The sequence below is a fragment of the Aythya fuligula genome, chromosome 1 (genome assembly GCF_009819795.1).
Source record: "Aythya fuligula isolate bAytFul2 chromosome 1, bAytFul2.pri, whole genome shotgun sequence".
NCBI lineage: Eukaryota > Metazoa > Chordata > Aves > Anseriformes > Anatidae > Aythya > Aythya fuligula.
Window position 1 is genome coordinate 24,875,355 of NC_045559.1, and position 22,224 is coordinate 24,897,578.

Here is a 22,224-nt window from a genome sequence, read left to right on the forward strand (position 1 = left end):
CATTTTTCTGCTGAAAATTCTGAGTTCTGATACTAGATTTCAATTCTTAACTGAAGAGGAACTCTCTCTAGAGTTTCCTTACAGCCCAGATATTTTGTCATTTCTGAAGACTACCTTGATTAAACTTACGTATGAGATACTAGTAAAGGAAGTTCCACAATTCCAATATCCAATCTTTTCAATAAGATGGAAGCAAGGGTTCCTGCAAGGGTTCATGCTGTGATCCATAGAACAGCAGTTTCTTCCAAGCTTGTGTTCTTTGGCCTTACAGAATAAGGGTGGCTTCTTAAGAAACATTTACTTTAGAAAACTGTGTAGACCTTCTATTGCCTTGAACGAAGCAGGAATTTCAAAGTTCAACATTTCAACATTTTTGCTTGAATATTCTTATGCAAATGCAGTAGAACTCTCCTGTGAAATGCAAAGCTATGCTTCATAGGTAAATATTTCTAAGTACAGACTATACTGTACCCAAGATGTCCCTTTAGTTGACTTTTCTTTCAGTCCATCAGAGCAACAATAAGTTCATAACTTCTCAGTCATTTTAGAATGAGAGAGGAGATTAGCTTTGCAACAGGAGGTACAGTGCTACATTAACCAGACCTCCAAGCCATTTTCTCCAAAGCTAGAAGGGAATAAACATGGTCAGAGTAAATCTCTCATCCTTACTGTTGGCATTATTCTGGGGAGCAGAGTAAAAGAGATTTTGCAGGATTGCCATTCATCACTCCATATTCCTGTTTGTGACATACAATGAGCTCGCTGTTTTTCCAAGGAGAATAAGCCAGCTACTAAGCAGTTTCTATTCAGGAAGAGATTATAGGAAATATCAGCCAGTCTGCCCATCTAATTTTTGCAAGTTTCCCTCCTCCCTCCCCCATGCACTGGAAAGTGCAAATCAGACATAGAAAATTTTGTTTCACAATATACAGTAGGAGACTGTGTCTATCTGAAGTAAGGCTGGTTGTCTCTGCAGTCATTATGAAAGCTCAGAACAAGCATATTGATTGCTGGGATCAAGTAGATCTCTTATCCATGACTGGAACCATGCTCTGAGGCACAGTAATGAAGCACTGGTGGTGCATGCAGTTTTTACCAGTGCTACATAAACAGAATTGAAAAGTTCTCTACAAAAGTAATGTAGTGTAAAAGTGATGTATTCTCTACATTTTCCAGTTATGGGAGAGGGGAATATACAGCTGGAACTAGCACATGGGAGAAAACATGATGTAAAAGGATGTGTGGAATTAGTAGGTGAGATCATTTAGCTTACCAAAGCAGTCTATATTTTAAAAAAAGGTTCCCACGTGTCTCTAGCAAGAAAGGTATTACATTTCTAAGATGCCCCTGTTTTCTGTTATTGACATTTTCCCCACCTGACAACATTCTTACAAGATACGGCCATTTAAAGGGTACAATATATTCAGCCCAGGCCTATGACTGACTTTCTTAATAATGTACCTCAGTTTCTTACGATTCTAAGATATTCTGAGGATGGTGCTATTATGTACATTTATTTCACTTTATTTCTATGCAGGCATCAGTCAGAAAGGTAGACAGACCTACCTAAACCTTTATTATCCATATGAGGCAGCTGCAGCTTGTGGCAGCCTCTATTCCTCTGCTCTACATCTGTACTCCACATCCATCACCTGCCTGCACCCTTCTGTGGGCAGGGATCCTGCTCTCACTGGACCACACAGAACTCTGAGCCTGCCGCGGATGTACATTTGCTGGAGTGTAGAAAGAAACGCAGTTACCCTAATCATGAAGAGAGGCCATGGGACCACAAAAAAACTCCAAATCCAAGACCCCTTGCATCCAGAGCCTTTTGACTGCCAGCAGCAGAGGAGCAGAAGGTAATACATCTTGGCTCCCTTATCAGGGCTTCAGTTGTCTATAGAGGCTGCATGAGATACTTTTCATCATGAGGTTGGGTGAAGTGGATTGGTACTATTATTTTGATAGTGATATGGAAATGATGGTGATTGCCTAAGTTTGGCAACTGATGGCGATTTGCCTAAGTTTAATGATGGTGATTTGCCTAAGTTTACTTTCCTGGTAAGTAGTCCTTCCTGGCTTTTGACCTTGCTCACATGAGCCAGGGAGAAAAAATATCTTGTCATAGAGCTACTTAGTATTTTAGTGAGATCTTCAGTAAGCCAAGAAAGCTGGACAAAAAAGACTTCCGCTATGGTCTTTTCCCGATTCAGCTCCTTTTCTGAAGCCTTTTACGCAAAGTAGATCTACAGAAACAAGGTCCCAAATAGTCAGATTCCCCAGAGAATGAACCTGGGAATTAAACACATAGATTAGTGAAACTGACTGATAAGACAGATATCAGAAGTAATGCTTAGGGATTTGTCTATTTGTTTGATAAATGAAAATAAACAAAGCATGTTTTTTAAAATGAAAAATAACACAACATTTGCATCTGGAACCCTGGCTCAGCATGTAGTGTATACATTCAAGTCATATTCCTAAGAAATCATACTCGCCTTGAGGATGCACAACATATAAAAAGTCATCATTTATCTATTGTCAACAGCAAAAGAGGAAGAAAATGGGATCTTACCTTTTGTGCCCTGCGCTTGTCTGCACGTTGGTTCTGGTGGTAGATACGGCTGAAGTTGGAGACAATGACAGGGACTGGGAGAGCAATGACTAAGACCCCACTCAGGGAGCATATTGAACCAAAAATCTTGCCAGCTATTGTCTTTGGCACCATGTCACCATACCTGGGTTAGAGAAGACAAAACCCTTAGTAAAGACAAAATCTCTTCACAGTATTGAATTTCAAGATGAATTAACTGTACAATAGATTTTACTTGTCTTGCAAATAATAATTGATGCATATGAATATTTTATATACATATGCATAAATTACATAGCAAGCCCAGTGTTGTGCACACATATTTTTAATTTCAAGCTGATGTTAGGTATCCTGTCCATCAGCTGCAGTCATCTGTGGTTTACTTAATATAGTATTCTCAAGCTGGCCCTATTGCAATGAGAACAGATCTGGCTCTGAAAAAATATTCAGCATCTAAGTCATGTTCTTAGTCTATTTGCTTGACAGAAGAACTCATTGCTTTCCAATGATGAGATCCTAGGGAGACCACTTGATAAGTTAGATGTCAAGCTGAATAATCTATTATCTCACTAAGCTGATATAGTACTTTCATTTTGGAAGGTAGAGCATTTTTGGAAAAGGGTGCCCAGGAGATCATGGATTTTCAGTCCTTGGAGATTTTCAAGACTTGGTTGATCAAAAACATGTCTAACCTAATTTGTTGTTGTTGATAGGCCTTCTCTGAGTGAGAGGCTGGACTATCTGACCTCCAGAAGTCCCTTCTATGGTTTAAATATATATACATATATATATATATATATATATTTTATTTATTTTTTTTTTTCTCTTATCCAAAAGCAAACCCCACAAACTCAAGGCACAAAGAAATAACCAAAGAAATTCTAATGGCAGATCTTGGCAATGCTCAGAATTACTAGGACTTGAATTTACCACACTTCTTTATGATTTTTTTTTTCCCTAGCAAGTAAATAGTGCTGCTGAGAAGTATGTAGTGGGATTCCGGTGACAGCTTATTAAGACATATTGGCTATTTGCACTCTGTAGTCTGCCATATTCTACAGGACAAGTATGCAATTACAAACTACAGAGTTTAATAATGAGATATATTAGATTCAAGTACCATTCTTTTTTTAACTGTGCTGTGTTTTAAGTTACTGTTAAATATAGATTGCAGCAGGTAAATTGAATATACTTGTGAACAGAGATATGGCACTTTCTCTATTTTAAAAGAAACAACACAAGAAAAGGTAAGAAATAGAACCGCAGTGGGAACAGTGTTTAGAAAGTGGTATTGGAAAAACAAAACCAAAAACAAACAATAAACAACCAACCAAACAAAAAATCCACAAACTATCAGTTCAGCAGGAACTGGAAAGATAACAGAGAAGTTGTGTGTGTGTGTGGAGTCTACAAGTCACATGGTCATGCACCTAATAATGAGAAGGGGGGGGCGGTAAAGGATTGAGGACATCATATCTATACATGGTAAGAGAACACTTCATAGCAATGAGAGCTCAGCATATGTCTGAAGGAGATTATGTCTCACCTTGTAGATGAAGATAAATGGTGTGAATGTTGTAAGATAAGAGAAAGGTGTTTAACTCAATGATTCCAGTAAGTGTTCATCCAGGCAGACATAATGTAGATGACCAAGTCTTAGTTTACTGACCATGACTATGTTGTGTAAAAGAAATATTTGGTTTCTTTATAAGACATGCCCAAGTGTAAAATATTCACAGGAAAAAAGTACATTAATATTTGTACTAATAAAAATCTCACTACCTTAGAATTTGAATGCTGATAATTGTTGATTTTATGGCATGCACAAGTGGATAAAAGGACATAATGTAATAGAATCCAATAAAACCTAAGTTATTAATATAGGTAGTCTCAGTTACAGCATGTATAAAAATCAGAAAAACACTAGAGTTCAATCCCATTAACATTTGCACCTCACAGCATACATATTTTTGGAGCTTATCTTCCTAAGCTGACCAGAATCTCTCAGGGGTGATACACAGGGGTGATAAACAGCCTTTCAAGGTCCCTTTGATGAATGGGGCTTCTGGAACCCAACTAACCCCAGCAGTGGTGAGTGAGTGGAGGCACAGGACTACCAATGGTGTAGGGCTGGAGGGGGCTACCTAGCATGATCCTGTGAGTATTTGGTGGTGATAGCAGTGGGTGACTTGAATCTTGTTTGGAGGAGGAGGCCTAGGATCAGATTGCTGATAAATGTTATTGGTTTACAATAATTGTTACTGTTTTGCTTCATCTTTTTAGATACAATCCAAGTATTCTCTGAAATTGAATCAAAATATATCAAGAGAAAGCTATTTAAGAGGCAGGATATATTTACACAAACCTGACACAACCAGAGCTTGAAACACAAAATTTACACACACTTAGTATTACTAGGACAGAACTATCAAACTAGATTACCAAACCTATATTTAGATACCTAAAATTATCACTTGAAATGTGAAATTGCAGAACCTTCATAAGGCTACATTGTCACCAATGGCTTCTGTGGACTGAAGGCATTTCTGGGTCTAATTAATTTGGTTTGAAGTTGCTCAGAGATATATCATATTGCTGATAGCGTGATACTATAATTATATGAATTATCCACAGACTGATGTTTTAGGGGTGGTGACAGGAATATTAGCAGATCCATCTCTAACATTTTGGTGTTTATGTGTAACCTATCTAGTTAAAGGGCTACTTTTTCACGGTATCTCAATGTTATGGAATGAAATAAAAAAACAATATTTTTTAATATATGAAGGTATTTCACCATGTTTTTCTTGCCTACAGGGCAATATGAAAGGTAGATAGATATATTGCTTATTTTGAAATAACTTCCTTTTGCTTTTTTTTTTTTTTTTTTTTTTTCAGTTTGAAGAAGTTGTACAACATTTACATTTTCCAAATGTAACACTTTGTCCATTCCCTGATGCTAATAATATAATTCACTTCATTAATGATTAACATAATTCGTTTTTCTCCTGCTGATAAACACCATGTTTGAGATATTTAAATAAATTACAGTCAGAAAATATGACTGCCAAGAAAGTACTTTACCTGAACAGGGAAAGAAATATATTTGCTCACTGTTATGACAAAATGGAGTTTTTACTGCATTTACACTGGTTAGACTTGGTCTCCTTTGGGACAGTGACACAGATTTGAGTCTAGTGTAGACATGACTAGAATTATTAATGAAGTTCCTTCTGCTGGTTAAACACTACCTTTAGTTATACTTCATCAACGGAAGCGGATGACATAAAATGAAGGGAAAATTTCTCCCTACAACCAATCTGTAATTGCTTTATTCCTTGGAAAGTCTAAACTAAAAAATAACTCAATTTTCACATGGCAGGGTAGCTTTGTGGTGTTTATATTTTGAAATGGAAAAATCACACTTGATCTCTAAGACAAATTTTGATTTCTGCCACAAATCTGATCTCTTCAGTCATGGAAACACAACAGATATGGAATCTCATTAAACATTTTTCACACTTTTCAAAAGTGAACTATTTCAAGGTTTTATCTAGTGCTACCCTGCTTTTCTTCCTGCTATTCAGATGGTAAATACAAACATATTCTCCTTTATGTTTTTTTTTTTTTTTTTTTTTTTTTTTTCCTTCTTTTAGTTTCAGTCTCTTTATAGCTTTGTATATAGTCTGTTCCACATATATCTATTGTGGGCAAAGCTCAAGTCAATTTTTGGGCATTTATGATTTCTGCTGACAATCTAATTTTGCAACATCAAAAGTGCCATCACAATATTGTATGCCCTGGATGAGTGAAGAAAAAGAGACATTGTGTTTATCCCTGTTATCAATCAGGGGTGTTCTACTTCATTTAGCAAAAAGGGAAGCAAAAAGGATGTGACAAACTAGATGTGTCAGTCAAGTTTTATCAAATCACAAGTCAGAAACTATATGATCAAACTAATGCCTTGGTTTTACTGGACATAGACCAGACAGGTCAGACATGTGGTGCTTCTTCAGTTCATGGCTATCTGTTCACTAAGTGACATAGTATATGGATGGCTTTAAAGGCATACACTTTTGTTTCAGTTGTTTGTATTCAGCAGGTAGTAGACAACTTCTGCTTATTTGACTCCTTACTGCAAGGGAAGACAGTAAGGAAGTCTATTTCTTTATTTTGAAAACAAATACTGATTCATTCAGAGTATTGATCTGAGCAACATGGGTATGTTTCTTCTAGCTCTGCATGACAAATCTGGGGGCTTGAAATGCAGACTGAACCACACACAGATGGGTGAGCTCTTGTAGGAACCTGGGAAAAAGGAATGTGATTTGGTTTACAAATGCCCATTCTGTACCTAAAGTGTTACCACAGCAGAGCTAACCCTCAAACATCCACCAAATAAAGTGATACTGTTTTTCTGACTGAGTAGAATATACCCAATGTTGCATAACCATAATTTAAGAAATCTTTGACAACAGAAAGTGTATTTTTAGTATCATCAGCTACGTCTTATTTCTGAGTCTAATGAGGACTGTTTTCAGTTGGGTCCAAAACAAAAGATCTCATAAGTTAAAGTTCTGACATTTCTGAAAGAAACCTACTTTTTAGCTATTTTTCCTTGATGTGAGCAGAGAAGGTCTTCTCTTTAACAATCTCTATGTTATAGGAGTGACAATACTGCTTTTTTAAACGTCTATTCATATTTGAACACATACTTTTTTTTTTTTTTTAAGTTAAAAGTAAGAGTATTCTAGATGGTAAAATATCACAAGAATATAGCTATTTTTATGTAGTAACATTTTTATGTGTGTTTGAGAGATCAGAAATGCAAATTTGGAATAGTTTACTTTAGGCAGAAACATTCCCCCCTAGATGATCTCAACAGAAAACTCTGAAATTGTAGGAAATATATAGTAGCAATAAATCTAGGATGTTGTGGTGGTTCTGCTTGAGTGGGCAGCCGAGCTCCACCACAACCGCTCTCTCACTCCCCCTCCTCAAAGAGGAACGGGGAGAAAATACGATGAAAAGGGCTCAAAGGTTGAGATAAGGACAAGGAGATCACACAGTAATTATTGTGACGGGCAAAACAGACTCGGCATAGGGAGACAGTAAGATTTATTGCTTATTACTAACAAGCTAGAGAAGTGAGAAACAAAGGAAAGAACCCAAAAGCACCTTCCCCCCACATCCAACCTCTTCCACCTCCTCCCCCTGAGCGGTGCAGGGGAATGGGGGAATAGTGGTCAGTCTATATGCACAGAAATATGGTCAGTCTATAGCACTTCTCTGCCGCTCCTTCTCGGTCACTCTCGTCCCCTGTGCGGTGGGGTCCCTCCCACGGGATGCAGTCCTTGATGAACTGATCTGGCGCGGGCTTCCCACAGGCAGCAGCTCTTCCAGAACTGCTCCAGATTTGGGTCCGTACCATGGGGTCCATCCCTCAGGAGCAAACTGCTCCAACCTGGGTCCCCCATGGGCAGCAGCTCCTGCCAGGTCACCTGCTCCTGCGTGGTCTCCTCTCCACTGGCTACAGGTCCAGCCTGGGATCTGCTTGGGCAGGGGTCTTCCACAGGTGGCAGTTTCCGTCGGTGCAGGTCCACCTGCTCCACTGTGGTACTCCATGGGCTGCAGGGGGACATCCTGCTTCACCATGGTCCTCACCACAGGCCACAGGGGACTTCTGCTCCGGCGCCTGGAGCACTTCTCCCCCTCCTTCTTCACTGACATTGGCACCTGAAAGGCTGTTCCTCACTCTTCTCACTCTCCCAGCTGCTGTATGGCGCAATGTTTTCTTTTCCCTGTCTCAAATATGCTCTCACAGAGGCGCAAAACAACATTGCTTATTGGCTCGGCTCTGGTCAGCAGTGGGGCCCTTACCAAACATGGGGCAGCTTCTAGATCCTTCTCACAGAAACCACCCCTATTGCCCCCTGCTACCAAAACCTTGACACGTAAACCCACTACAGATGTGTGTTTTTAAGGAGAACAAATAATTTAGGCTGACAAGAACAAATTGTCCACATTCAAAGAACCTAGATGCAGTAGCGTTTTCTGACACTAGGGGGCATAAACGCCATTAAAATTAAATGCAAATACAAATGCAAAAAACAAACAAACAAACAAACAACAACAACAAAAAAACATTTTTAACGCATGTTACAAATACTTCTGCTCTCTCCTACCTCTTTCGAATTAATTTACATTCTTTTACAAACATTACATTGATTGAGGTCTGTTGTCTGCTCCCATCGTATTTACTGAAGAGGGAAAGCTAGTAACATTTTTATTTTCAAATGTAAAACATATCAGAATATTATGGAGGTGTAAAAAAATAAAAGTCATTAAAAATAACTTGCCACCATTTATTTTAAAAACAAGTGAAATTATGGTAAAAGAACAATGAAAATAATACAAAATCCATGGAAACTAAACAATCTATACAGAAGCCAGAATGGCACATTTTTTCTCTTGTGTAGCTGACAGCCGTGTTTCCCAGCAGATTTGGCATGTCAAGCAGGTAGAGTTCTGGCTTTTGGTACTGGAGGTGATTAACACAGTGTTGTAAATCTGACCTTTTTAATTTGGTCTAGCTAGTTTCCCCCCTGCTGTCTCCTCTTTCCAGGTATAGTCTCTCACCCTCCATTTGCTTGGCCGGTTCAGGCAAGGTCAGTGTGGTGCCCACCTCAGTGGGGTGAGTTCCCTTGAATAGGGAAGTGCCTTCTGGCTTCCCATTTTGGCTGATGACACCTTCCTCTTCTCCAGGACCACATGCAGAGCCCCAGAGGCTGCTCTGTAAGACTCTAAACTGCAATCACACAGCTGCTCATCAGCCCTTGTGTGTAGACATCTAGCCACCCAGTCAGACATGCAATAATGCTCCAGCATTGGGGAGAAAGCAAGAAAACCAATTCCCAGCCTCTCTGACGCTAACAATAATCATGATGAATCTGCAGCCTTACCTAGGTCTTAAAATAGCCTAATGATTTTGGAAAAGTAATTTCTAATAATACAAAATATTGCTGTTAGTGTGAGATGCAGAACATTATATGCATTATTCCAAATTTTATTCCAACCTAGGGAGATTCTGTACAGAATTACAAATAATCTTTCTGGCTGCTTTTATTGCTGTGAAGGGCCCTCTGTTGCAATAGCCCTCTCTTCAGCTCAGCAGTGATGGACGTGGTCCCCTCTGGGGTCCATGAATGCTGCTGCAAGCACTGGCCAGAATGATCATTCATGAATGATGTAGAGCACATCTGCTTCTCAAGAGCGGCAGTGCTCCCTGGGCTTTCCGGACCACAGGGCCAGAGTCAAACCTGCCTTGCCAGACAGTAACACACTACTGCCCCTGTACCTGGCTGAGTTCTCATTTTCTAAAATACAAGGTTCCATTTTTATTTATTTATTTATTAGTATTATAGTTATTATTATTATTACTATTATTATTATTATTATTCTGTGTATGTGTGTGCACATGTGCGTGCACCAGGGCTTTCATCCAAGAAGCTTAAGCAGATTTCCAAGGTGGACAGGTGGACTTCAGTATTTACAGGTCACAGAAAAAGGACCTTTTGCATATTAACAAGTTAAGACTCGCTCATTACAAACACTTCTGAATTTTTGCAGTCAAGGCAGAGATTCAGATGACCAAATTCCTTATGTTTTCATTTACAAGGAAATACTAATATGAAAAGATTAAAAAATGTTTTTATGTTTCTTTTTTTGTCATGTCACCTTCAATCCATAGGAGAAGCTAATATCCTAACTGCTCCTGAGATGCTGCAAAGCACTATAGAAGTATGATATCTGCTTAAAGTTGTATGGTGTCTATTTAAATAAGCAGGGCTAAAGCTCGGCTGACCTTCAACAGCTATGTCACACTTGCACAGACATGCTACTGAGGTGTGGGATTTTTGTTGTTGTCATTCTTTTTATATTTTTCCCCAATTTTCAGAGGCAAAAATAAGCATACTTTTTTGTTTGTTTGTTTTAAGAGAATATTTTTGAATGGATCAGACACTTTTCATGAATAAGAAGAGTAACACAGCAGAAAAAATATTTTTGAAGCAAAATATTCAACCTGTCCTTCCTAGTACTACCAAAAAGTACTACCAAAATCACTGTGATTCCCACCATGTGCTGGTCATTATTGAAACTTGTAGGTGAAAATGGGTCTTTTTCAGAGTTTGCAGGCAAAGCCTGTCCTCACACAACCTGCTTTGTTGTAACAGGCTTCTGTAGGAAGGACAGGTGCTCTTGCCCTGCCATGTCCATGTGAGAGCAGTGAGTGCCCAAGCCCTCTCCTGTCAAATGGTAGACATGAGACTGCAGCAACTGCAGCTGAGGGTCTCCGCACACTGAGGAAAGCATTAGCTTGTGCTTTTAAGCACTTCTTTTAGTCTTTTTTGTTTGTTTGTTTAAATCACAACCCATAATGGAGTACCTCAGAGTTGGGGGTTCCAGCAACAGCTCCTGTGATTAATGAAGATGCTTACATGATGAAAGATCTGCCATGTATTTGGTGGGATTTCATGCTTAGTACAACTTAGTACAGTTCTACATACAGAGGACTGTATGTCAGCAGTAATACATGTATTCATCAGATAGTCTGCCACACTCTCCCTCAGAAAGGACAGACTGATTAAACCTTGCTTTTGTGGTACCATGGACATGTGAATAAACAGATCTTTGCCAACTTGCCTTGCTTTTGCTCACAGACAGACTCTTAGGACTATATAGATAGGCATAGATAGGGAGAAAATATCAGTTAAGCATTTTAACATTAAAACCAGTTGGAAAAATGCCGTCAGTGAAGAAAAGAAACTATCCATTCTGAGAGTAGAAAAAGAAGTGCAACATATAAGGCAATATTATAGAGATGTCAAATTATATCTGACAATTGCAAAATGGTGTCTTTGTCTAAGGAGGGTGCTGTAAATTGTTATGAAGCTGTTCCCTAGAGCTTCCAAGCTGTTTGGTGACTAAATGCTGGCAAGTTGACACTAATTAGTCATTTATTTCAACATTACATGCAACAACTGATAATTTAAAATGCTACTGGTAATAAGTTTAAGTGGAATTTCTAAATAAGCATTATAAGCATTTCAACTGTGTTGCCTTAAGGATTCAACCTGTACATTTACAATTTTACAAGTATCTAAACTGCAGTTTAGGAGTGAATTCTGTTTTTAAAACACCACTGTATGTGAATGTGAAATGATCCAGGGCTAGATTTAGAAGAATTAGATAAAGCTAACTTTTTTTTTTTTTTTTTTTTTTTTTTTTTTCATTTGATTAAGAGAGTGTAGTGGACAGGAAGAGGTAAATAAAAATGTCTTTGTTTCTTAAAATTATCTATAGTCCTACAAATACTATATCTAATTAACATGGATTTCAGTTATTACTTTGTTGTATTAGTTCAGAATTTCAAGTTTTTGAGATACCATAGTGATAAGCAGAGGATAAATGCTTTACTGTATCATTAATCATAAGATGGTACAAACGATTACAGTAAGAATATACTGTCACTCAGATACTTTGCATTTTCTGGGGTCTGTAGACATTCCTTTTTTTTTTTTTTTTTTTTTTTTTCCCAGTCTATTTTGTGTGAAACCAACAGTCACTCAAAGGAAAAAAAAAATATAATTGACAATTTGATCTTTGCTCCTGCAATTCCGACTCACTTCCCTAAAATAAAAATTCCAAGGTCTTTGTTCTTAAAAATCAATGACATAATACGTATTTAGTCAGGACTCAGTTTTTCAATAATTTTTTTTTAATTGCATGTGCCCACACACAAACACATATACATTGAACAAAATGGCCAACTTTGTCAAAGTTCAGAAATGAACCAAAAAATACCAGTAACAGGTCAGATCAAAGCTTTGTCTAGACTCATATTTCAGTCTCCAACATTTAACCTTGAATAAACAAACTTATATGGAAAAAATAGGGTAAATATACATGATAATATCCCTTAATGCTCTTCCAGCCTCCAACCTTTTCTGCTCTGGTACTTGAGTTATTTGCAATTTCTTTGTAGCTAGTGCTTAATGCATTGCATTTGCATAGGCTTTATTTTGTTCCATTTAATCCATACACATTTTTAGCATTCGCAACATTGGCAGTTCCTCGGTCTGCTATGCGCGGTCTTTAGATGCTTCTGAATGCGGTTCCTTGCTCTATATGAAGCTCCCAACAAGATCCTTGTATTTGAAAAAGCATCTGGTGTGCGATCTCCAGCCACCCTGCTCCTGATACTTGTGGTTTCTTACTATTTTCCTTATCTCTTTTCCAGACTACAAGTCCTACTCTGCCCATACAGAATCTAGTTCCTGTATTGGATCATACCTTCTCGCCCTTTTCTTCTCCAATTCTTCTGTATAATTTATGAGAAAAGAGGACCAAAACTCCACACAGTATTCAAAGAAGTATGGACAAGTTCAGAATAGCTTATTTTTCTGATGTCTTGGACAATAAGACATTATTATTCACAACATTAATATGTGATTTCTCATCCTTGTTATTTCTCTGTCCAAATCTTATTATTGGTGGGGCTGGTAATATTTGTCTTACATCCTAGATCTCTATCACTGACAGAGAAAACAGCGTTGTTAGACTTCTGGCACAGCATGGGAGTTTTGATGACTGTTGTGACAAAATCTTTACCAAATGATCATTGAAACGGTATAGCTTACGCAGCACCCATGCTACCCAGAGAAAGAAAATGCGCTCCTAGATTTGTACCAATACTTAGGTTAACAGAAATACATCTTTGTCCTCTGAATACAATTTTTTTTTTTGTATTCTTTCTGAAAATACTTTATTGGGAGAAGAGAACTACAAAAGAATACAAAGAGGCAGTATTTTGTATGTCATAGAGGAATAGAAACCAGGATGAACACACACCAGACTCAGACATACAGCATTTGAAGTAAAATGGTACAAATACAATGGAGTAGTTTCCTGCAGTTCCTACTTAAGCCATTAACATGAACAATATCAGAATATAAAAATCTCCGTCTTCAAAAGTACCACCGTCTCTAGCCACTCTTTACATTAAAGATAAGGGATGAATGATGGGCAATGCCTTCAAGTGATGTTTGGCCATAGCACCTAGTAAAGACTGAATAAAGAACCCATACTACAGTAAACCAGAGCAACATGGACTTTACTGACTACACCAACTTGTCTGTAAAGAGTCCAGTTCCAGGCTCCATTAATTCCCAGCAGGACAGTCTATGGCTTGACACATCCTATCTGGGAAATGATTTCAAAGGCAGCTGCTAAACATCTTCCACCTAGCCTTGGTTCACGGATGCTTACTGTTCCCTGAGACACTTCAGAAGACAAAAACAAACAAACAAACAAACAAGCAAAAACGTATTATTCTTCAGTTTAGTAAATTTTTCAGCATAGTGAATAAAATCAGAATTGTGTCATGAAATATGGACTTAGGTTCCTATTCAAATGGAATGTTTCTGAATCCTGAGGGTATGTTTTCATATGCTGTCTTGCTTCAGCGGAGGTGAGTGAGAATTTTCCTATTAGTGTTGTGATTAGGTGCAGTCTGGGTCCAGTATTCTTGTTTCGTCCCAGAAATACTGCTGAAAATGTTATGTAATTAAATTCTCCTACAGATTTTCTTTCAGATGCAATACTTATGTTAAATAGCAGCAAAGTCAAAACAAGGCACTGATCTGCCAATCCATTCCTAAATTTTTCTTGAGTATATATTAGCCATCAGGTCAGACTGTGCCAAGTATAAATCACATTAACACTAGAAATGCACTGTGGAAGTCTGCAAGGACAGCCATGCCTCTTTTTTTTTTTTTTGTGACAGCTACTGGGCACAGTACAGAGATCAGTAAGCTGATTTCACTTAGCAATCAAATCCAGCTGCTTCCATGCTCAAGCGAAACTGAGTGAAGCAACTGTTCAGTTCAGGCTAAGCCCTGCTGTTCAGTGCTCTAATGAGCAGACCAAGATCTAGAGATGATTCCCACTAAATCTGTTACTCCTTGTGATGTGTTTTTCAGCAAAGTACTAGAAGTATCCAGTCTGCATTACAGGCTTGTTGTCACCTTTTCGCATGCCTTGTAACATAAAAACATCCTGGCTTAACTTCCACATATTTAATCCTACTAGATAAAGTTGGAGTTTAATACATTAAAAATAATGAAGGCAAAAATATTTTTAAGTGTTCTTGAGATGATAAACAGAATTATTTTCTTGTCTTTCAAAACAACAACAACAAAAAAAATCAATTTCCCCTTCCTTCTTGTTGCTTGTTTTACCTCAGATTTTCATCATTTGAAAACAGTCTATTGTGTCATGCTCAGCACTGGCTAGCACAACCACCAATGGATCACTATTATTTTTTACAATCCTTCAGGCAAAAATGAAAAACACAAACTAGCTTGTGCCAGGATTATACTGCTACTGAACTAAGTCTCTAAGGATTCCTGGCAAATATTGAATATTTCAGTTAATTTTTCTCTAATACTAACACTAAATTTGTTAAATCTAGACTGAAAACTACTCTAGTATAGTTTTATGCACGCACACACATACGTACAATACTTGGACAAGACTGAGAACTTTCCCTTTAAGGTAGTAATAATGTCTTTTTACAGCTTTTGTGCACTAGAAGATTTATCACAGTCCAAGATTTTAGTGTCCCTTTCAGTCAGGAGAGTAATTTTATTCTGAGAACCTCTACTGTTATTTCTCCTCTGAAATTCAGCTCTCATCATTTTTGTGACAATTTCATAATCACAGAATCACGGAATGGATGAGATTGGAAGAGACCTCTGAAGATCATCTAGTCCAACCCCCCTGCTGAGCAGGGTCACCTAAAGCACGTTGCACAGGAAGGCATCCAGGTGGGTTTTGAATATCTCCAGAGAACGAGATTCCACAAACTCTCTGGACAACCTCTGCCAGTACTCTGCCACCCTCAAAGCAAAGAAGTGCTCTCTCATATTCAGCCAGAATCTCCTGTGCTTCAGTTTGTGCATGTTGCCTCTCATCTTGTTGCTGGGCACAACTGAAGAGAGACTGGCTTCATCCTCTTGACAGCCTCCCCTCAGATATTTATACACATTGATTAGGTCTCCTGTCAGTCTTCTCTTTTCCAGACCAAATAGGCCCAGTACTCTCAGGCTGTCCTCATACAACAAGTGCTCCCGTCCTCTAATCATCTTAGCAGCCCTCACCAGGGCTGAGTAGAAGGGGATGATCAGGGTCAAGGTGCCCTTGACCTGCTGGCAAAACTCTTCCTAACGGACCCCAGGATACCATTGGCCTTCTTGGCCACAAGGGCACATTGCTGGCTCATGGTCAGCCTGCTGTCCACCTGGACTCCAAGTCTCTCTCTACAGAGCTCTTCTCTAGCAGGTAAACCCCCAGCCTGTACTGTTCATGCCTTACTATTTAAAATATATTTCAGGAAACACATCAGTGAAAGTTTCTGGATGTAACAGCACATTTGCTTTTTTTTTTTTTTTTTTTTTTCTGTTGGTCTAATCGTCTTTTTATTCTTCAATTTTCAGGGATTTTCAAGCTTCTCAGATAAGTCCACGAAAAGTGAAACAACTGACGTACTTTAAGTCTAGGAAAATAAAAGCAAAAGCTCCCTGAGTTCACTCAAGGCTCTTAACAACTCAGCTTTCTATCAGCGCTAAGTCCCGTCCCGTCCCGTCCCATCCCATCCCATCCCATCCCATCCCGTCCCGTCCCATCCCGTCCCATCCCATCCCAACCCCCATCCCATCCTTTTCCTTCCTTTCCCTACCTTGAAAAAAGGAGGGAATGCTATAGCATTCAATCCTCTTAAATTTTCCTGGCAGAGTAATTTGTTTCAGCTGAGCATAGTTATATCTCTTTTCTTGCAAAGAAACCAAAAGCCTGTGTGAGCTACTCACTATGTGAACAGCTTAACCCTCAGCCTCCCACCTGCCAGGCACTAACTTGGCAAGCTGTAAAAGCCTGGCATTACATAGTTTAAATAGGAAAATTTGCATTTTGAGACATTTGAGACACATGAGACATTTTGAATCAATAGTTAGTCCTCCATCAGATTGTGCAGGTGTCAACTTTGTCAATGAATGCTTCACTACTGGTTTTGAGTCTTGACATGACTTTTAAAGGATAACTTTGTATATGGAAAAGTAGCAGCATGGTACAAAGGGTAGAAATGAGTTTATCTTCTCTGCCAATTCTGATAATGTATTTTGTAATGTGACCTCTTATGCTCTAGTAATTGGATGCAAGCCACCAAGCCACCGATGACTCTAAACATTAGGAAGCTGCAATGACATGACAATGACTCTCTGTCACTACTAACCCCATTATCATTTCAATTCATGTCCCATAACTGAAAGGTTCTGTATCTTGCTACCAATCCTCTTGGTTATTCAGGCATAATACTTCATGATACTGACCTCTACTATTCTTTTCATAAGTAACAAATAAATTTTCTATGTGTATGAGAGAATGTCTTCCTCTCTGTTGTTTATAATGTTTAAAAACATCATGCCAAAGCCCTTTCAAAATCACCCTTTCTAGAGATAACTGATAACCCTTGAATTTTCTTGTGGATCCCTCAGAAATTGAGCTTCTGGACTATCACACTTCCTTTCCATAGTGTTTTTACACTTTAATTTGTAAGGTTTCAGTGTTCATTAAACAAATCAGAATTTTTATGGAGAGTTTGATAACTACTCAGTAGTATAACCTAGTTCTTGGGAAAATTGTGTGAGACTTCTCTGACTGGAGAGATGAGTGCAGGTGCTCCACACACGTGCTCCAGAAATCATGTTGGAGAGGGATTTTTCCCAATCATTTCCCATGCAGCATGTATTTCACAAAATACCAAAATATTCAGAAAGCCAAGTCTCAAGTTCAGTGCTGTTTTAAATGTGCAATCAAACTACAGCTGCAAGTTCTGTATAGTTTTTAACCAATGGACTTTTATTTTCAAATAACGACACAGAGAAAATACTTTACCTGCCAACAACGAGTAAAGCTTTTGGAGACTGGAGCATTCGTGGATGGTCAAACCCTTCATGCAGAAAAGCTTTTTGATCCCAGCTCTCCAATGCGGTTTGCAATAAAAATCAAGGCTTAAATTTAGAGGTAGCACCTTCACCTCTTTCTGTGGGTTTTCAAAGAAAAGTCTTACCCTATCCTCTCCCTTCTTCAGGTTTTGAAAGACAAACGTATTTCACTTAAGATGATGGTTCAGGGTGTATTCACGGTCAATGTAGCCCTCCTTGCAACATGGATTTAAATTCTGCAAGGGAATAAAAATTCATTTCCACAGTACTACTTTGGCTTTTTTTCCCACCAACTGGCTACACTGACCTTGCCCAGAGGGCAGACTCAATTTTTAGGTGTCTAATTCTCTCATCATTATTTGGCACAGCACTTGTGCAAATCATTATGCCTAATAATTAGATACCACAGTTCTCCGGGTTGTGACACGAGACTTTCAGAATCGTTAATATTGTGCCTCTACTATAATTCTTTCCCCTTCGAAAGGCTGTGTGTCATGCTCAGACAAATGCTGTGGTATATCAGACATCAGAAGCACTGTAAAAGTTATCTTTCCAGTAATGATCTCTGTGCTGCAAAGAAAGACTCCTTCTGCTTATCCACTGAGCAATGAATTCCCCAGTGATATCTGAACATTTTGAACCACACACAAGCTTTCTCTGATTTCTGTGAACCTTTGGAAATCCATTTTTAATTGAAAATGCTATAAAAGCAATATACTGCAGATCATTTATCTTGGTCTTGCAGGCTGCGTTTTTGGACCCCTTGATGTAAACAAAAATAAGCAAGTAAAGCTACTCCTGACCATCTCTCTGACCACAGCTGAAATATATTTCCTGAGCCAGTTACTCACTTGACCTCAAGGCCCCATCATAAAAGAGTAACCTATCAATTTCTACCTGTCTCCACTTCAAGTATAACTATATTCATTGTGTTCATTTTTTTTTGGTTTGTCAAAATCAGTCAGGAGCTCTCAGCAATATCTGACAGCCCTTGTGCTTAATTTTAACTATGCCATTCACTGAAATTTTGTCCTCGGATTTTAAATTTCTTCTCAACCTTTTGGTTCAAACTGTGTTTCTTTTATCTCTATAACAACAGGCACAATTTAATGAGGACTGCCAAACCCTCTCCTTTTTATGCATTTTAAATTAGTTTTGCTTCTCACTGAGTATAAATCTCTTTTTAGAGACCTTTATATAGCAACTCTTCTGTCCTTTTCTGCTGTTATGTTTGTTTGCAGCGTGTTGAACACCGATTTCCTTCCTTTTCTCCTTGACTTTCTTATTATGGGTACTTTCTTGTTTGCGAACATATTATAACTGCACAGCTTTGGAGATGGAGCTGGCATCTGGAAGAAGAGAGTCTGTGCTACAGTCCTGGTGCAAAATGATGATACACCTCAGAGCTTTGCTGTTCCATATACTGGATTGGTAATTGCACCCTGATTTTCAAATCTGTACAGAGTTATATGTCTAGGGAATGGATGAATAAATGACCCACTGGCCTTGAGCTGTTATGTGGTTTGAGAGTCAGAGGAGTGACATGTATGGCTGAGTGTCAATGCTGTGGATGTTGTACCATGTTACCTATATATACCTCCAGAAGTGACTTCTGTTCTCCTTCGGGAAAAGATTGTTGCAATCTCATTAGATTGCAAAGACTCTTAAAACTGGCTTTTAGCATGGAGATTTAACATGCTGGGTCATCATAGTCTGAAAAACAGTGCTGTTCAAAATTTTTCAAGAATATTTTAAAGTGAAGTATAACTTCTGTTGAGGACCAGATTCTGGCCTCTCTCCACTTTCAACAACAATTTCACTTACTTCAGTAAGCTTTTTTTTTATGAGCATTCACTCTCAGCTTTGAGTGTCTGATTTTTGTGCTATGGCTTGTAACCTATAGCTGATTGTGGAGGAGAACCCCATTGCCAGTGTTAATGTTGTTTCTTGTGATGATAAGGCACATTACTTCATAAGGTAATTTGTACAATTCATATTGATTTATCTTCTACAAGAGACCACAGCATTTTCTCCTATCCCTTTTCAGAACATACCCTCCTCTCACACTGGCACTGGTTCCTTGAACCCCGCTTAACTCCATCCACTACTACACCGAAGGTTTTCCTTGGACCTCTGCTGAGTCTCTCTTTTTAGTGCATTGCTTTTCCCCACAGCTGTCACTTTTCTTAAAGCAGGAAATTGCTTGGTAAAAAAGGGGAGGATGTAGGGGGCACAGAGTTTACCCCACTGCCACAGTCAAAATGCACTGCAGTGGGCCAAAGCTTTTTTATCTTCTTTTTCATATCCATATTTAGGAATCCTTCTAGCACTACAAAAATGGAAATAACAATAATTTCCACAGAAATAGTAAAACCATTTCAAACATTTGATACTGCTCAGTCATATGGTCTTATTACTGTGACTCCCATCTTTCTTGCTGTCTTTAATTCTAGGGCATTTTGGATCATCTCTCACCCTGCTGGTAAACTTAGACTGTGAGATCTCAGATTTACTGTGCTGGAGGGCATAGATCAGTTCTGGGTGTTAGACGTCTGAGAAGCCAATAAACCATTTTTCATTGCCTTCAAAGTAGGTCAAATTTGGTTGTAAATATTAGGAGAGTTTTCTTTTCTATTCACACAAAACTTTGCTATTACGAGACTCTAAGTCAGGTAATCACAATTAAAGTCCTCTCTCCAGGCCTCCCTTTCTTTAATGTGCTCATCAGTATAAACTAATAAATGCATTTGCCTTAGGAGCTAGAAGATCCCTGCTTTGTATTACCAACATTATGTCTTTAATAAGTAGTCATGCAGGTATATCACTGGGCTGTACCTGTTCAGGAGGAGTAGGAATGAATGGATAAAAAGAATCACAGAAGGTCAACTCTCACAAGAGAAAAAATAAAAGATGAAATAAATAGATACTTCTTTGGAAATAAAGCAGCAATTCCTGTCTGTGCCAATAATCAAAACACAGCTGAGCAATACTTTTTCATTCTGTTTTTATATTACTCCACTTTGCTTTTTGTCTCCACTCTCCAGACTAAAAACATTCCATCTGTCTGGTAATCTTTGATCATCTTTTTCATAAGAACTACTGTCTAGTCATTCAACCTCAACTTTATAGGATCATGGCCTAAAGCCTTTGGGATCTTGCTTTCATATAAATCTTGGTGTCACCAACATGAGGATAATCTCACAGAGAGAAGAACGGAAGGCAGAAAGAGAAGAAAGAAGTGTCCATGGAAATGATTGCTTAGGAATTATTATAAACATATCTAAGCGGACAGCCACATGTGCAGCCCTCCCATTTGCTGATTCAGTTCTATAAATGCTAGGTAAGAGAACCTAATAGATGTGTTTGTCACCTTTTCAAGACATTTACAAACTGAAACTCTGTGCTGTGCTGAAGTACAGCAGGACTGCTGTACTTCCTGCTGAAGTACAGCAGGACTGTACTTCATCCCATCAACCCAGAAGGTAGGATGAAGTGACATGCAACCTAGCAGCTGTTTATGTTTGCTACTCAGTGCTGCAGCTATCCCACAGGAAGAGGGACACTGCTTCTACTCTGAGGAGAGGATGACCTTCAGTGGAAATAAGGACCACATTTTAGGATGTGGTTGTTGGTGACTGGAAGACAGTGGTCTTAGTGACTCAGCTCATCTGCACCCCCTGTCCTTCTAACATAATAACTGTACAATAAGATATATACATGTATATAGTTGTATATATACATTATATACATAAATATTATACAACTATTAAAATAAGCAAGCAATCAGTCAATGTGTGAGAATGAAACAGTGGTATCAAATTCTTGCTAGTACAAATATTCAACGCAGTAAGAGGACTGACCTAAATAGTGCTGGAGAAACACTAAAGACAAACAGAATTGCATGACAGTCCAAGTAATTGACGCGTTTTAGCTTGTAGCTAAGGGACTGAACAAATTTACGTAATCCTTAAAAAACAGAACAAATAAACAAATAAACAAAACCCAAAAAAGTCAGAAGTTAAAAAAATTGTGTAATATATTCCTTGAAAAATAAATCAGAATGTGATATAAAACAAGAGGTATGATAAACACTGTTGTTCTTTCCAACAATCATTTGGACATGTCAGATGCAATTTCTTTGATACTTTACTGGGTTTACTTGGCAAGGCCTTTATAGCAGGGGGACTTCGGGGGTGGGCACTGTGAGAAGAACCCAGGAGCTTTCCCATGTTAGATAAGAGCCACCTCTAGCAGGCTCCAAGAGAGACCCACCACTGGCCTGAGCCAAAAAAATAAGCAATGTTGTTTGTGTCTCTATGACAGCAGATTTCAGTAAGGGGAAAAACTGATGCACCACAGCAGCTGGGAGAGTGAGGAGTGAGAACCAGCCCTGCAGCCCCCAAGCTCAGTGCAGTAGGAGGGCAGGAGGTGTTCCAGGCACGCAGCAGCAGTTCCCCTGTGGCCTGTGGAGAGGCCCCTGGTGGAGCAGGCTGTCCCCCTGCAGCCCATGGGTCCCACATGGAGCAGATCTCCACGCTGCAGCCCCCCCATGGGTGGAGGAGCCCCCGG

General features: G+C 38.7%; 1 protein-coding gene across 2 annotated transcripts in view; it reads right to left on the minus strand.

The window, feature by feature from the left end:
* KCND2 (potassium voltage-gated channel subfamily D member 2) overlaps positions 1–22,224 on the minus strand; it is a 296,070-nt gene that overhangs the window by 12,951 nt on the left and 260,895 nt on the right. For both annotated transcript variants that reach the window (XM_032185082.1, XM_032185073.1), the window contains one exon: positions 2,576–2,738. In XM_032185082.1, coding sequence (XP_032040973.1) covers positions 2,576–2,738 — 163 coding nt within the window. The remainder of the gene's footprint in view (positions 1–2,575; positions 2,739–22,224) is intronic.